At 44.6% G+C, this 16,492-nt stretch overlaps 1 protein-coding gene across 1 annotated transcript in view; it reads left to right on the top strand.

Moving 5' to 3' along the window:
* Window positions 1–16,492, top strand: part of MYH15 (myosin heavy chain 15) — a 307,159-nt gene that overhangs the window by 28,454 nt on the left and 262,213 nt on the right. The window contains exons 7-12 of the mRNA XM_056858547.1: window positions 364–384; window positions 2,779–2,871; window positions 7,486–7,549; window positions 7,900–7,998; window positions 10,591–10,694; window positions 11,612–11,750. Of these exons, the coding sequence (XP_056714525.1) occupies window positions 364–384; window positions 2,779–2,871; window positions 7,486–7,549; window positions 7,900–7,998; window positions 10,591–10,694; window positions 11,612–11,750 (520 nt within the window). The remainder of the gene's footprint in view (window positions 1–363; window positions 385–2,778; window positions 2,872–7,485; window positions 7,550–7,899; window positions 7,999–10,590; window positions 10,695–11,611; window positions 11,751–16,492) is intronic.

Here is a 16,492-nt window from a genome sequence, read left to right as displayed (position 1 = left end):
GCACTGATCAACTGTTTGGTGGTGCATTTACTCTGCAGGAACATGGCATGTACACCCATGGGTTCTGGGTGTCGATGTGAAGGACTGTACATGGAAGCATATTTCCATGCATGGCTACCTCTTGCTGATTCAGGGGGAAAGGATTAGAAGTGCTGGAAAATTCTCTTTAGGAATATTTATTAAAAAGAACATATAATTATATATATAAGAAGAATACACAAAGTCTGTGCACAATTACTGATGGAGAGCTAGTGATCAGTGAGATTGGATTATATTTGCAAAACCGTTAGCCTTTGATAAACTCTTTATTTACTGATTTTTTCATCTTCCCCCCCCCACACACCCCAACTGTTCCTTGATTAGCAACCAGCCACCAAGACTGGAGTAAGTAGAGGCCACAGTTCTTGAATTTACATTGCATGAAGTTGCTGAAATATAATGAATGCTGTTAATAAAAGTACAGAAAACACATTTTTGCATGTCTGAAGCCAAACCAGGTGAGATATGGCCAAACCAGGTGAGATATGAAAGATCAGCAATTTAAGACTTTGCATGGTGTTTAAGTAGCTATGAGCACATTCCGGGGGGAGTAGGGTTGCCAACCTCCAGGTAGCAGCTGGAGATCTCCTGGTATTACAACTGATCTCCAGCCGATAGAGATCAGTTCACCTGGAGAAAAGGGCCGCTTTGGCAATTGGACTCTATGGCATTGAAGTCCCTCCCCTCCCCAAACCCCACCCTCCTCAGGCTCCGCCCCAAAAACCTCCCGCCAGTGGTGAAGAGGGACCTGGCAACCCTAGGGGGGAGAGAAGCTTCATAGGAGCCGGCATGACCCCATGCTGGCATAAGTGCCTGTTTAATCCGGGATAATGGGCAGTTATGCTGTCCTGGGTGACACATGGTGGTGCCTAGGCACCCCAGAGAGGCGCGGGAATCTTCTGCTTCAGCTGCCATGCCAGGAACTAAATCCTGGAAGTTGCAGGCTGTGCTAGCTTTGGCGGGAGGGGGGTCCTGGGGCATTCCAAGGGGCAGAGCTGACCTTTTTCCTGTGGCTCAGCCTTGCTGTTTGTAATGGGCCATTTCCCCTTTTTTTTCTTTTTTAAAAAGCTTTTTTTTCTCCATGTGGTGGCTGGGAAGCCTCTGAGGAGGAGGCGTGGTTGTGTTGCTCCCGGCTGCCGGGGATCTATCCCCCGCCCCCCAATCTGGAATGGGCTGCAACTAGCATATCTTTTTCTGCTCATGGTACAAATTGGTGCTTTGTGGGAGAAGGTTTTACACTGTGAAACAGGCATGGAAAGAAAAAGTTAAAAACAGAAAATACTGTTTTTACCTCACAGCCCTTCCCTGTTCTTCAAAGAGGAGCCCGGTAATTAGCTTTTTTTAAAAGGCAGGAAACCCTAATCACAGATCTTTCATGTATGCCTAGTATGGCCCTAACTCAGCTGATGCATATTTGCTACAAATCAAGGGCAAGTCGAAAAAAATGGAAATGTGGGATAAACTTGGCAATGCTACTGTACAGCTGTAGTACAATCTGAGCATTTTAGCTTTTTCAACGCATTTGTGTGTGTGTGTGTGTGTGTGTGTGTGTAACGAATGTTTCTCTCAGACCATGGGTGTGGTCAAGCCAAAGTGAGAAGTGAAGATTAAAAGAATAAGAACTTAAGATAATAGAGGAAAGTAGATAATCTATGATGACAATAAAGACAATAAGTAAGATATAGAGATTAAATGGTAAGTAGAGATCTAGCAATGATTTTGTTATTATAGATACATCCTTTGCAATTGAAAGCACAAGTTGTATGTGTGTGTGTATATATGTATGTATATTGTTTATTTTCTTTATTTTTTTATGTATGTCTAAGTTTATGTAGCCCCGTGGTGCACAGTGGTAAGCTGCAGTACTGCAGTCCAAGCTCTGCTCATGACTTGAGTTCTATCCCTATGGGAGTCAGTTTCAGGTAGCCGGCTCAAGGTTGACTCAGCCTTCCGTCCTTCTGAGGTCGGTCAAATTAGTACCCAGGGAAGATGACTGGGGAAGGCAATGGCAAGCCACCCCGTAAACAAAGTCTGCCTAGAAAACATTGGGATGTGATGTCACCCCATGGGTCAGGAATGACCGGGTGCTTGCACAGAGGATTACCTTTACCTTTTACCTTTACATTTATGTATTGAAATAAAAATTCTGGAAAAAAAGAAGTGCTAGCATTCCGTTGATTTCAGTTGCAGAGTATTAATATGCATTTCATTCTAACGCAGAAATATATGTTCCTCCTTCCGCACAACTTGTCCATATCTAGCCCCCCTTTCTCCTCAGTCCTACCATATCTTCTGCATAAGCTATGTGTTAACAGTCAATATTCCAGTGTCCATTAGACTAGATGTCAAATCTGTAAGGCATGATCTTATGTGAACCTCTGAGGGCTTATGAATTCTAAGGAATTAGACCGAAGGTCTTGGATTGTTTCATACCTCCATATTTTTCACTCAATTATTGCTGTTATCAGTGGAAATGTCATTATGTGTCGCTTCCCTCCCTGTCCCCCAGTGATTCAGTCTATTTCGTGTTGCAAGATTAGGTTAATGGGAGAAATGTTTGAGCACAATAACTATATGAAGGTATCACCTTGAACCAGCCTCTGATTCTGCACACGGTTCTGAGCTGATTTTCTTTGGCATTAATAAAAATGAAAATGCACGTTTACAGCTACACAACCATTTATACTTCTCTGTGGAACAGGCATACTAAAATGTACTTCAAATCTTTGCATTGTTAAGGGGAACTTGGAAGATCAAATCATCCAAGCAAACCCAGCCCTAGAGGCCTTTGGGAATGCCAAAACCCTGCGAAATGACAACTCCTCACGTTTTGTAAGTATGCTTTCTTGCTGTGGTACCTTACCGATCTCTCTTTATCAATAATGTTGAATTATTTATTTAATGATTATATGCCACCCCCTCAGCCAACAGGCTCCTGGGAACAGTGAACAATATATATAAAATCAACAATAAAATGCAATCTATTTTGAATCGTAGTCAACTTAGCAACATAAAGGCCAATAACTGTAACATCAGAATAAACAGTTTAAAAAAAATTTAATCCATGGAGGAATGAGAAAGGAAGAATCATTTCAAAAAATCAGTCAATGCATGTTTAGATGAGAACGATTTAACCCAGCCCCTGAAACGAAATAGATCAAGCACAAGTGGCAGCTGCAAGGAGAGCGTTCCATAAGCATGGAGCCATCACAGAGAAGGCCTCCTTTCAGGGAGCCATTACCTCACTGTGGTTGATGGGTACATGCAGAGAAGGTAGGGTTGCCATCCTCCAGGTGGGGCCTGTTGTTCTACAGCTGATCTCCTGGTAGGGTTGCCAACCTCCAGGTACTATCTGGAGATCACCTGCTATTACAACTGATCTCCCGCTGATAGAGATCAGTTCACCTGGAGAAAATGGCCACTTCGGCAATTAGACTCTATGGCATTGAAGTCCCTCCCTTCCCCAAACCCCACCCTCCTCAGGTTCCACCCCAAAAACCTCCCGCCAGTGGCAAAGAGGGACCTAGCAACCCCAGTCCCTCCCTTCCCCAAACCCAGCCCTCCTCAGGCTCTGCCCCAAAAACCTCCCACCGGTGGCAACCCTATCTCCTGGCCCCAGAAACTAGTTCCCCTGGAGGAAATGGCAGCTTCTGAAGGCTGACTCTATGGCATCCACTGAGCTCCCCCCTCTCCCCGAACCCTGCCTTCTGAGGGCACCGCCCCCAAATCTCCAGGAATTTACCAAGCCAGAGTTGGGAAACCTAAGACAAGGGCAGTGGCAGATGTCCTGAGATGTCAGCAGGCAGGAATCTCTATGTTCCTTGAGTTATTTATAACTGGAATCCAAAAAGCATGTAATACCTTTTATTAGAACCTGCCAAAATAACACAAAACGGTATTCGAACGTCACATGTTCTGCCAGAACGCTTCATCAGGCTGGAAGCTAAACACTAAAATAACTGCCCCATCTTTTTCTGTTCTCAGACTTTTAAGGAGTCTGTGTGTTTTACCTGGTATTAGACAGGCTTTTGATTCTCTGCAGTTTTTAATATTTTCATTGTGGGCCTGCCAACTTTTCTTCCTCTGTCTATAAGGCTAAGAGTATAATTCAGTACCAGCTCTGACTGGTATCACTTAATCTATCCAAGTCTGCATGACACTCGACACAGGATGCAAATGAGAGGCAGTAGGATCTGAAGCTTTTTTTAAAAAAAAAATCCAGCCTGATTAAGAGTTCTGCTTTATGTTATTTGGATTGTTCTAATAAAAAGATGTACACTGTTTTATAACTTACAGTTTTTAATAATATGATGTTGATGTTATTTATTTAGCTATAAAGTAACTATTTAACTGTGACTAAATAGGGCTTATACAACATCACCTAAGGTTAGCCACAGCTGGGTTTTGTGCAATAGCTCTTAAAGTCCGCCCTTCAAAGGTTTCCACAAAGATGAGTTCAATTTTAAATTAGGGAGAAAAGTAAAACTCAAATTGATGGATTTGTATTGTATTTTGTATTTTGTACTTGTTTTTTTAAGTAATTTATAATTGTGAAATGTAAATAGTTTTACTAAGTTTTTTTAGAATGGCAATGCCGCAATAAAAACTTGTCTGTCTGACCTAAGGTTATTTATCCTAGTTTTGCTCCTGTCTACCTATAGTACACTCAGCTTTTAACAGTGACCATTTTCTCCAGGTGAACTGATCTCTATTGGCTGGAGATGTGTTGTAATAGCAGGAGATCTCCAGCTAGTACCTGGAGGTTGGTAACCCTACCCAAGGTTTAGAAGAGGATTTGACATTTATAAAATAGGCATGGGTTGCCAACCTCCAGGTGGTGGCTGGAGATCTGGGATTACAAGTGATCTCCAGAAGACAGAGATCCGTTCACGTGAAGAAAATGGCCACTTTGGAAGGTGGACTCTATGGCATTATACCCCATTGAAGGCCTCCCCAGGCTCCACCCCCAAAATCTTCAGGTATTTCCTGACCCAGAGCTAGCAACCCTAAATAGACATCATGTCCTTCTTAGAGTTATCTGGTGACTACTTCACAGGAAAATCTCTGATAAAGCTTACTGAAAATGGAAATGATTGCATATACATAAATAACATGTCATGAAATGTTATGAATTAAAAAGGCTCCTATATATGTGCAAGGAGAGCCAGTGTAGCTCAGTGGTTAGAGTGTCAGACAAGGATCTGGAAGATTTTAGGTATGAATCTGCACTCTGCCATAGATGCTTACTGGGTTTCCTTGGGCCAGTCACACTCCGCCTAAACGACCTCATAGGATTGTCTGGGGGATAAAATGGAGCAAAAGAGAATAAGCTGCTTTAGGTCCCCGTGGAGGAGAAAGGTAGGGTACAATTGAAGTAATTAAATAAATAAAGAGGTCATAACAGTGATAAGAGCCCCGTGATGCAGAGGGGTAAGCTGCAGTACTGCAGTCCAAGCTCTGCTCACGACCTGAGTTTGATCCCAGCAGAAGTCGGTTTCAGGTAGCCGGCTCAAGGTCGACTCAGCCTTCCACCCTTTCGAGGTGGGTAAAACGAGTACCCAGCTTGCTGGGGGTAAAGGGAAGATGACTGGGGGATGCACCACCAGCAAACCACCCCGTAAACAAAGTCTGCCTAGTAAACGTCGGGATGTGATGTCACCCCCATGGGTCAGGAATGACCCGGTGCTTGCACAGGGGACCTTTACCGTTACCTTTTAACAGTGATAGCAGGGATACCTAGAGCAGTTTATCAAGAAGAGCAAGGGATGGGGGAATATTCGATAATGTGTTATGTGCCCTGCTGTCTGGAAAATGAAGGGTGAATATTCATCCTGGGTGGTTGGAGGATGAAAACAGCTGAAAAGCAGCATCACTACAACAGCTCTCTTGTACCACCTCCATCAATAGCAGAGAACACAGCACAGTGCAAGTGAAGCGTACAAGTCATGTGTAACAGTCCCTGGGGGTTGCAGAAACAGCTATCTGGTCATGAGACTGCTGTTCTAATTTTGGCGTATGGGATGCAAAGCTGCAGAAACGGCAGCCTGGCTCTGCACTTTCCCAGCTCGTGTTCTGTAATGAGTACCATGGAGATTGTAGCCTCATCAGACACCTGAAAGCGACACAATATGTTACGGCCAGATTATATTTCTTTATCTCAGTGTGTACGTCTGTGGGGAGATAAAGCTTTCTCGAGGCACCATGGGAATGCATCCACTGCATCATTTGGTCCAGGCCATCCTAAGCCAAACTCCCCAAATCAATACCTGTCCAGTTTTTCAAGAAAATCCCTCAGAAAGCAGAGCCTGCAGTTTACTCTGAGGCTGAAACATTAGTGAATCTGCCAGCATGGTGTAGTGGTTAAGAGCGGTGGTTTGGAGTGGTAGAGTCTGATCTGAAAAACCGGGTTTAATTCCCCACTCCTCCACATGAGCGGCGGAGGGTAATCTGGTGAACTGGATTTGTTTCCCCACTCCTACACATGAAGCCAGCTGGGTGACCTTGGGCTAGTCACAGCTCTCTTAGAGATCTCTCAGCCCCACCCACCTCACAGGGTGTCTGTTGTGGGAAGGGGAAGGGAAGGTGATTGTAAGCTGATTTGATTCTTCCTTAAGTGGTAGAGAAAGTCGGCATATAAAAACCAACCCTTCTTCTTCTAAATAATGGTTTATCCGCATCTGTATTTGCTTAGATTAATCTAAAAATGAAATGACGCACAGTTAAGAAAGACAGACCAACCGTGTTGTATTTTGTGAGAAATTTTCAAAACGTATTCTCCAAGCTCAAATCTAAATTGATTTTTATTTTACGTAAATGCCAACTTGTAAATGCAGTAAAGGGTTTTAAGAAAAAGAACACTTTTTAACATTTAGCAAGTGAAATTATAATTTTTTTGCCAGATTCAAATTTGTATTTGTGGTGGTGATTGATTGACACATGTTTCTATTAGTCACCAGTGATTATCCTTTGAGTCCTGTGGGAGAAAGGCAGGCTACAAGTAACATAAATAAATAATTTGGACACTCTCATCCTTGTCATACCGAAGTTCAGAAACATACAGGTAGGGTTGCCAACCTCCAAGTGGTGGCTGGAGATCTCCCCCTTTTACAACTGATCTCCAGGCGACAGAGATCAGTTCCCCTGGAGAAAATGGCCACTTTGGCAATTGGACTCTATGGCATTGAAGTCCTTGCCCCCTATAAACCCCGCCCTCCTCAGGCTCCACCCCCAAAATCTCCTGGTATTTCCCAACCTGGAGCTGGCAATCCTACATATAGGCTTTGTGTTGTTTATCAGTGCACTCCTAAGCAGAGTTATACCCTTCTAGGTCAATTGACATTAATAGAATTAGAAGGATGCAGCCATGTAAATATTGTACCTATCTATTTTGTTGTTTCTGTTTTTTGTTTTTTAATTAATATGTGTTTTTCCCCTTGTACAAATTAGGGTAAATTTATCCGAATCCATTTTGGCACTACAGGCAAACTATCATCAGCTGATATTGAAATCTGTAAGCAATTAGCTAATTTATAATTACTAATCTCGACATCCTTGGTTGGAACCAAAGGTTCCTTTGCATGAATAGAAGGCACTGCTGCTGACACAAAAGAGGGGGTTTCCACTGTTACTTCAGATTTCCCTGGAAAAACTGCAGCCCCCTGCTCTGCTCCTCCTGCTATTCCAGGGGGTTCCCCAACCCTCATTAGCAGCTTTTCAGGCGGCACAGAAAGCTGTGGAAGACCTGGAGAGGTGACTAAGGTCTCTTCCACAAGCAGACCTCTAATTGCATTGCTTTGGATCCAACCCCCTTTCTATGTGTTTCAACTTAATTCTCAGTCTAAGTCTTCACTGTCCAACCAGATCTGCTAGAGAAATCCCGAGTGATTTTCCAGCAACCAGGTGAGAGAGGCTACCACATCTTCTACCAGATCTTGTCGGGGAAAAAAGCAGAGCTACAAGGTAAGAGTAAAGACAAGACAAATTGATGCTGAGAGCCGGTACTTGTGTGAATAAATGGGCATAAGTCAAACGTGGATGTTATTTTGATTAATTTTTTTATTTTATTTATATATTTGATTTTTTTTTTACCCCCACCCTTTTCTGACTAAACAGGCTCAGGGCAGCTAACAACCTGCCCTGAGCATAAATAAATAAAATTAATTCATTGCACAAACATGGTTAAACATGCCCTTATATTACTAATAATGGGGAGAACAAACAAGGAAGGGGGAGAAGAAAAGGGAAAAGAAGGAAGCGATAAAGCCAGGAAAGGGAAGGAGGGCAGGGAGGCCAGCTAGAGTAGAACTGTTGATGTCCTCAGCCATAGGCCTTGCAGAACATCTCGGTCTTGCAGGCCCTGCAGAACTGAGCCAGGTCCCACAGGGCCCGGGTCTCATTTGATTGAGAGTTCCACCAGGCCAGACCCAGAGCTAAAAAAGCTCTGGCTCTGGTCAAGAACAGCCAGATACCTTTTGGGCCAGGGACCACCAGTAAGTTGTTACTAGCTGAACAAAGACCTCAGTCATGATCCAGAAAGGAAGAACCGTATGTGGAAACTGGCTTCCTCCTTCAGATCTGCTTGCTTGATAAGCTTCCATGTGAGAAGCATACTGTTACACCTGGATTTGCCTTCATCTAGATTTATTAGAGTAAGATCCAGTATGGTGTAATGGTTAAGAGTGGCATACACTAATCTGGAGAACCGGGTTCGATTCCCCACTCCTCCCCATGAAGCCTGCTGGGTGACCTTGGGCCGGTCACAGTTCTCTTGGAACTCTCTCAGTCCACATGACTTGAGGGCACTTTACACATAGAGATTTATCAGAACTGTTGAAGAAATTCCTGATGCTGTATCAGGAATCATGCAAGGAGGGGCCAAAACACGGCAATAAAGGGCATCATCCCGAAGCGCAGGTGATACATCCCCTGTGCAGAGCAGATGAAAATGTCCTCCCACATGTCCATTCTTATTTGTATCACAAGATATCTGCATCTCTTATGTGACACCACTGTTCACAATTATTATGTAAATTATCTCACAATTGGGGTCGTGTGCATTTTGCTCCATCACATTTATATGCAGCGATTATTTCTTTTAAAAAAAATTTTGTTGTCATTACGCTGAGATGGTGCAGATTGCTAGAGGATCGCCAGCCAGGCAGTCCTTCTTCTAATATAGTGAAGAGAATCATTTTCATCCATGTACTAAATTGCTGTTTGGCAAATGCGGTAATAATCTCATTTAAGTTCTTGTCATCCAGGCAGAGTGGCCCATCTGCTAAATCCTTAACCCAGTTAGCCTTTGCAGTGGTCTAATTACGGAAGATTAAAGGAACTGTTTCAAAGTAATTTTGCTCTAACAGGATTTGGATGCAAATATTGTACTGTGAAAATGTACATTCCACGGTAAATTGACTATTCCCATGCTACATGTTAGCAGAGATTCCTGTGTCTGTAAACTGCCACCCAAACTTCTTGTTAGATGTCACAGACAGCTGATTACGAGTAATCCTACCTGAAACAGTTCCAGCCATAATTATAGGTTAATTTCTGTCTGGAGCTGAGGTCAGGGCAAAGGAGAAGAATTCAAAATTAAACCAAAGGTTGGCCAGCCAGAGGTTCAGAGCCTGACAACCGGTCAGCAGGGCCAAAGTAATGTCAGGACCAGATCAGAAGTCAGGATTTGTGGTGACCCTCTGAAGAGGGCAGGAGCATGGCAGAGTCAGACGAGACAAAATCTATAGGTCAGTCTGAGGTGAAGGGATTATGTAGGGCCAAATGCAGGCTGGGTATCCAGTGGAGACAGCAGCATCCTCACATTGCTAACAAGTTTCAAAGACTGAAGAGAGCAGCCTGGAAGTAATGGCTTTGGCTCGCTAGAACCGATCTCATTGGCCCTCCAGCTTCTACAGATCCCGCTGGGACCCTAAAGTCAGCGAATAATTGCCTTCTGGCCATCTTGGGGATGGCACTGTAGAGCAGAATAGAATGGGCCAGCAGCTCCCGCTGCATGCTGGGAGCTCTGACAGCACAGTGAAGAAGGTCCTGGAATCTCCAACCCAGAATTTGGGGTTTCAGCCCTACAACACCTGACTGGTTCTGTCTTTGGGTTCTTATCCCGTTGTCCTAACATATGCTCCAAAGCTTATGTGTATCTCTATGCAATGTCTGCAGTGAACCCCACACACAAGTGTATGTGCTTAAGGTTTGGACCCCAGTCATGTGCTCATTGGTGCGCATGTAGGGTTTAGAGCAGATTTTAACTGTATGCATGAATCTCTGGGATTGATTTAGTAGGTCTCAATCCTGTCCCTCTCTATGCATGGAGAGTGTATGTACTTTGAATACATGAACAGGTCTCCTTAATTGAGACACTGTTATCCAAATTGTGCTGGCATGACTTCTTGCAACAACGCTCCCTGCTGTGATGTGAGCAGAAGGCTTGTCCCACGATGTTACACTTATGCAGTGTTTTGACTACTGAATGAATTTATGGCTTATTAATAGATCAGTTCTCCAGAAGGGAACCTGTTTTAATGTTTCCATTTACAGATATGCTGCTGGTGTCTACAAACCCATACGACTTCCACTTCTGCTCTCAAGGTGTTGTTACCGTGGACAATTTGGATGATGGGGAAGAGCTGATGGCAACTGATGTAAGCTGCCAATCATTTTGGCTAGAGATATATTTTAAAGAGCATTGCTGTGATGGATGGACCAGAGTAGTTTTAGTGGATGCAAAATGGTCTCAGCGTGACGATCTCCTGATCCCTGACTTCTCCTGTTGCTTTATGTCATGTCAGAATAGCAGCTGCAGGTATACAGAAACATAGAGTTGGAAGGAACCTCCAGGGTCATCTAGTCCAACCACCTGCACAATGTAGGAAATTCACAACTACCTCCCCACACACACACACCCAGTGACCCCTATTCCATGCCCAGAAGATTGGGGGGGGGGGGACCCTCCAGGATGCCTGGCCAATCTGGCTTGGAGGAAAATTGCTTCCTGGCCCCAAAGTGGCGATCGGCATTTCCCTAGTCATCTAAGAGAAGGCCATGAGACCCAAGCACTGATGCAACCCTTCCTGCCCTCCCTCTTGTGATCTGCCTAAATCACAAACTTAGTACCTGTGGGTTTTCATTACATTTGCCTATACAGGGGGAAAATATTTCATAGCATTTGTATGCACCAGGAATAAAAAAAGTTGCAGTCAAACATCAGTTTGAGTAACTTTTTAAAAGATTTTGCATAGCTGAGACTGGAAAATGCCTGGAAGAAAAAAAGAGATAACTCCCAGTGACTTCTGGAAAGGAGTTTGCTAAGTGATATGTGTGTTTCAAAAAATGTTATATTTTTTCAGATATTTTAGAAATGTCGTTCCATGCTATTCACTGTACCTTTCAGGCTGAAAACACACAACAGCAGCTTCTTGGCCCAGTAGTTTCTATTTTGGAAGATCAATACCAGCACAAGCACAACCACCAGCTGTATAGCGAGAGTGCTGGAAAATAAAGCTGCTTGTTGTTTTCAGAGGCAACTGACAAAATGTCCTGTTCTTTTTACTTTCCACAGCAAGCCATGGATATATTGGGCTTTGTTGCGGAAGAAAAATACGGTGCCTACAAGCTCACTGGTGCTATTATGCACTTTGGAAACATGAAATTTAAGCAGCGTCCCAGAGAGGAGCAGGCAGAACCTGAAGGCACTGAAAGTAAGCCATTCCCAATCTACCCTCTTGTAATGTCTGTGTCATGATGAATGGAAGTAGTTCTCGAAGGAAGATGGGAGACCTTCCACTTTCTTCTCAGGTGGAACCATACTACTACATTTGCAATTGATGTAACTGTCCTGGAGTGGAGGAAGATTGTGCAGAAAAGTTAGAAGAAGAAGAAAAGGGTTGGTTTTTATACCCCGCTTTTCTCTACCTTAAGGGGTATCAAAGCAGCTTACAATCACCTGCCTTTCCTCTCCCCTCAACAGGCACCTTATGAGGCAGGGAAGGCTGAGAGAGTTCTGAGAAAACTGTGGCTGGCCCAAGGTCACCCAGCAGGCTTCATGTGAAGGAGTGGAGAAACCAACTTGGTTCCCCGTATTAGAGTCCGCTGCTCAAGTGGAGGAGCGAGGAATCAAACCTGGATCTCTAGATTAGAGTCTGCTGCTCTTAATCACTACACCACACTGGCTAAGAAAATGTTGTAAGCGTGTGCCTGCCCAAGCTAGCTGGAAATTGTCTCTACTGAGCTTTTGGACTTCCTATGTAGAAGAAAATTGCAGTTACTTCTCTGAGCAATGCTAGATGGTAATAACCTGGGTCCTATTCCATCTAGACCAGGGGTGTCAAACTTAAGGCCTGCTGGCTGGATCTGGCCCCGTGAGAGTTCTTATCCGGCCACGAGCCAGCTGAGGCAGCCACCCCCTCCAGTCCCAATCTGGGCTGGTGAGGCATGGCCCGGCCTAACCAAGTGACATTTATGTCATATCCAGCCCTCATAACAAATGAGTTCGACACCCCTGATCTAGACTTTCCCATGTCAGAGCTGTTTTTGAAACTGGTGGGTCTGGGAGCACCAGCACTACAGAGGCAGTTGTCTCTCCAATTGGCTGCTTCTGCAGGATCTGCTTGCATCTTCCATCTCCACAGCTTTGGCCTGGGCAAGGCTAGAAAATTAAAATGGGCTCTGCAGGGCTCATCCTGCACTAATGGAATACTCAGATTTACGCATCAAGGACATCTGGAAACAGGCCCTGTACATGGGTATGTTCATAGGTGCTCTATTAGCTATAGCGGACTTGAATGATTTCAGAAGCTGAAAAGCTATTTCAAGCTTGTTAGCAAAGAACTGATGTGAAACAGCAGTTCTGTTCTTAAAGGTGGCAAATAGGCTACGGGCTAAACTGAGTTTGGCCAAATTTGAAATAAAACCATCCCACTTCCTTTCTCCCTTCTTGCTTCTAATACTGCATGGAAGGGTTGTTTTTTTTTAAATTGGGAATCTCACTCATTGTTTGTCCCACAATGGTCCTCCATCGGATTCTGACAACTTGTACATATCAACATGAATTAAGCCCACACAGCCAGATTAGGATCGCCTGGTTACATTTTTTAAATCTTCCTCCTTCTCTGTGACACACAAGGCAGCATACATGATGTGTTCCTTTTAAATCTCCTAATAATCTTAGGAGGTGAGTTAGGCTGAGAGAGAATGACTGGTCCAAGATCATCCAGTAATATCTGTAGCCTTGTGGGGATTTGAGCCCAAGTCTCCTGAGTCTAAGCCCAGCACAGCAGTGCTGTCTGATGCCTGACAGGCCTCTCCCCTCACATCTAGAGCTGTTGAAAAAAAATAATTCGGTAAAATTCAGATTCACCCAAATTTGGCCCGTTTTTATTCGTGAAATGCCGAAGTCCAAACTCCCCCTATTCGGATCAGTGAATTCGTCGTTCGCGAATAAATTCAGCCGAATAATGCCATTTAAGCACATTCGCGGCTTTCCACGGCTCCGGGGGGGGGCATTTTTTGAGGTAGAGGTCCCAAACATTCAGTGTAGTTTGAGGGGACCCTTCTTGCAAGAACCCCCAAGTTTGGTTCAGATTGGGTCAGGGGGTCCCGAGTTATGGGGTCTGGAAGGGGTTCCCCCCCTCCACCGATTGGAAGGAAGAGGAGCTGGCAATCCTTAATGTGCATCAGAGTGTCCCGGGCAGTCCCGGGCAGGCAGCACAACAGATTTACCGAGGCCCTGGTGGGTTGTGTTTGGGTCATAAATTGTGTATGAGCAAGAAATTCACTGCTGTGACTTTCATGTGTATTTATCACACATGACGATCTGTCTGCAACAATCATGATGTTTTCTGTGCATTTAAAGCAGAGAATGAATTTGCTTGACTGTTTTTTTTGTCCATGCTTATTTGGCCATATGATTTGAGAGTCACGCCAATATGACTCATCAATAAAGGAATGGTCAGCCATTTTGTCCGTCTCACACCACCACATTCTTCTGTGTGATTGTGGATCTGGGTACACAACCAGGTGGAGAACTGATGATGTGAATCAGGATGTAAGCTACAAACTGTACCCTGAATCACAGCTGCCGGAACAAGTTTGGCCACAATCACAGAGATAGCTGGCAATTTACCAGTTGTACAGCTGAGGTTTCATCAACCATTCTTCATGTGGTTGTGCTTCTATGTTCATAACTGCTTGCAGCTTTAAAGATGTGAACCTCCTGTAGCCATGGCAATGTGTTGACAAATTAGTTGCTCGCCCAGCATTAATTTTGGGAGTGCCTGAAACCCGCTACCTAACCTAGCATCCACCTCGGCATGCAAGCCCACACCAGACCCTTAGCAAAGATGACCTTGGTATGCAATTCAATACATAGAGAGTCTTGGAAGAAAACAGCCACAACTTTTATTGGTTACAGCGAGAGGTATTGGCATGGCATAAGGGCAGGATCCCAGGCATCGGCCAACCCACTTGCCAACTGATGCATCTCCTACCCCCAGCCCGCCTGCTGGGAGTAGTCTAAAATGGCAGTATGTGGGACCCACATGGACGGAAGCCTGCTGTGTGGTCCTCTCCCTCTTGGCAGGAGGCCATGCTGACACTCCCCAAGCTGGGCATGTCCCATTCCTGGCCTCCCCCAAAATCCCTTATTGGGATTCCCAGAATGGGGAAAAGGGGGCATGCAGGCTGGCTTTCCCCCAAAACTGGATCTGGCCCCATACCAAACCACCAAAGTTGTGACTAGTTAACAACGATAAAACAATTAACAGCCTGAATGTAGGGAGGGTGAGCGGAACAATCTGAGGCCAAATGAGGCCAGCACCGGGCGAGGGCTCTTAACCAGACGGACCTGAGTGAAAACACCCAAAACTGCCTTCCAATGGAGGGCCTGCCTCCTCAGACCCGGGGCCCATTCAAAGTGTGGGGAAGGCTGGAGAGAGGAGCAGCAGGGTGGGAAAATTCCCACTGAAACTAGAACCACCTCGGCTTCGCTCTCGACCTCCCCATTGGCCGCCATCTTGTGCGGCATACTGGCCAGTCCGAGCAAGCCCCAGAATGTGCTCACTTGGCCCGACAAGTCCTGATGAGCCCCCACACCAGCTCCATCCACCCTCCAGTGCAGGCCAGCAAACGGGGGCTTTTAAGGTGAGTCAGAGCCTGTGCTTCAGCTCAACCTACAGATTGATTATTTTACAGGTTTAAAATCCTCCTATAACCAGATATGAGGTGGACATTAGAGTGAATTGTTGTAAAACTGCCTTCTGCCTTCCGGTGCTCATCCTACCCTCTTCCTCCTAAATCTCCTTGACAATATGATCAGCACTGAGTTCAGTTTTTCTAGATTAATATCTCTGAGTATTTACACAAAACAAGCCTTAAAACTCTTTTTCTCTGACTTAAAACCTCTTATATTGTCCAAATTTACAAGGTTAATTCAAGGATTACCGAGGTAATATAGGTGAAGTGCTTTGTGAATTCAAAATGTGCTTAGCAAATGTTTATTCTTTTTTCTCTCTCCTCCTCCTCCTCTGCCTACTACCTCACAGATCTGCCCATTATTCTGTACTGCCTGCTGTCAGTTAACCGTAACCCTTTTGCTCAATAATCCATGATCAGACCCTGCCATCCAGCATCACCATTGCCATTTTGATGCAACTTGGATCATATACCCTCTGAGTGGGGATTCTGACACTTCTGTGTTGATCACAATGCAGAGATTTTTCTCTTGGGACTAAATAAATGTCAAAACACAGCATAGTGGCAACAAGATGTTCCAATACACATGATACTGGAAGTACGAAAAATGTAAAGCGAATTAGGATCTGTATGTAGGACTAATGTTTCCACACACACCCCATGTAGTATATAAAAGGTAATTTTGGTGTGATAGATGCTAGTTGTGCTTGACATTTAATAAACATTGTGTTTAGTTTACAAACATAAAGGGAATAGGGCTGCAGTTTATTGTACTGTTTGTTGTATATAGTATCTTGTGTTTAAAGCATCATTCTAATTCTCAACATGGTCCCAGCTGTGGATCCTTAAATCCAGAGATTGGGGCCATGCAGAGAGAAGGGAGATGCTTCTGGGGGATTTGCAGAAAAATCTGAAAATGAATGAAAAAGGCATTTTTTTTAAAAAGCCCCAAAATTGCACTTATGGGGAGGGGGGAACCACGATCTCATGACAGTATGTTGTGAGGTCTTGGCAGACCTTTGAGAAAGGAGGGGCTAGGGAGATAGGGGGGTGAATGAGTGGGGGGGCGAGCAGGCTGGCATGTTAGTGGCAGTAGCAGCAGCACTGGAGGGGGCAGGGGCAGAAAGCAATGGGGGGCAGACAGGTAGAGTGGGGGTGGGTGGATAAGTAGGGCACCACTGCCACCAAGATTCCCCCTCCCCGTGAGTTTCTCACACGTCCCTGCAGTAGCATTGCCAGGAGGGAGGAGTGA

This window comes from Euleptes europaea, chromosome 12, assembly GCF_029931775.1.
Source record: "Euleptes europaea isolate rEulEur1 chromosome 12, rEulEur1.hap1, whole genome shotgun sequence".
Taxonomy (NCBI): Eukaryota; Metazoa; Chordata; class Lepidosauria; order Squamata; family Sphaerodactylidae; genus Euleptes; species Euleptes europaea.
The sequence above is the reverse complement of the archived record's forward strand: the minus strand, read 5'-3'. Positions and strand labels throughout refer to the sequence as shown.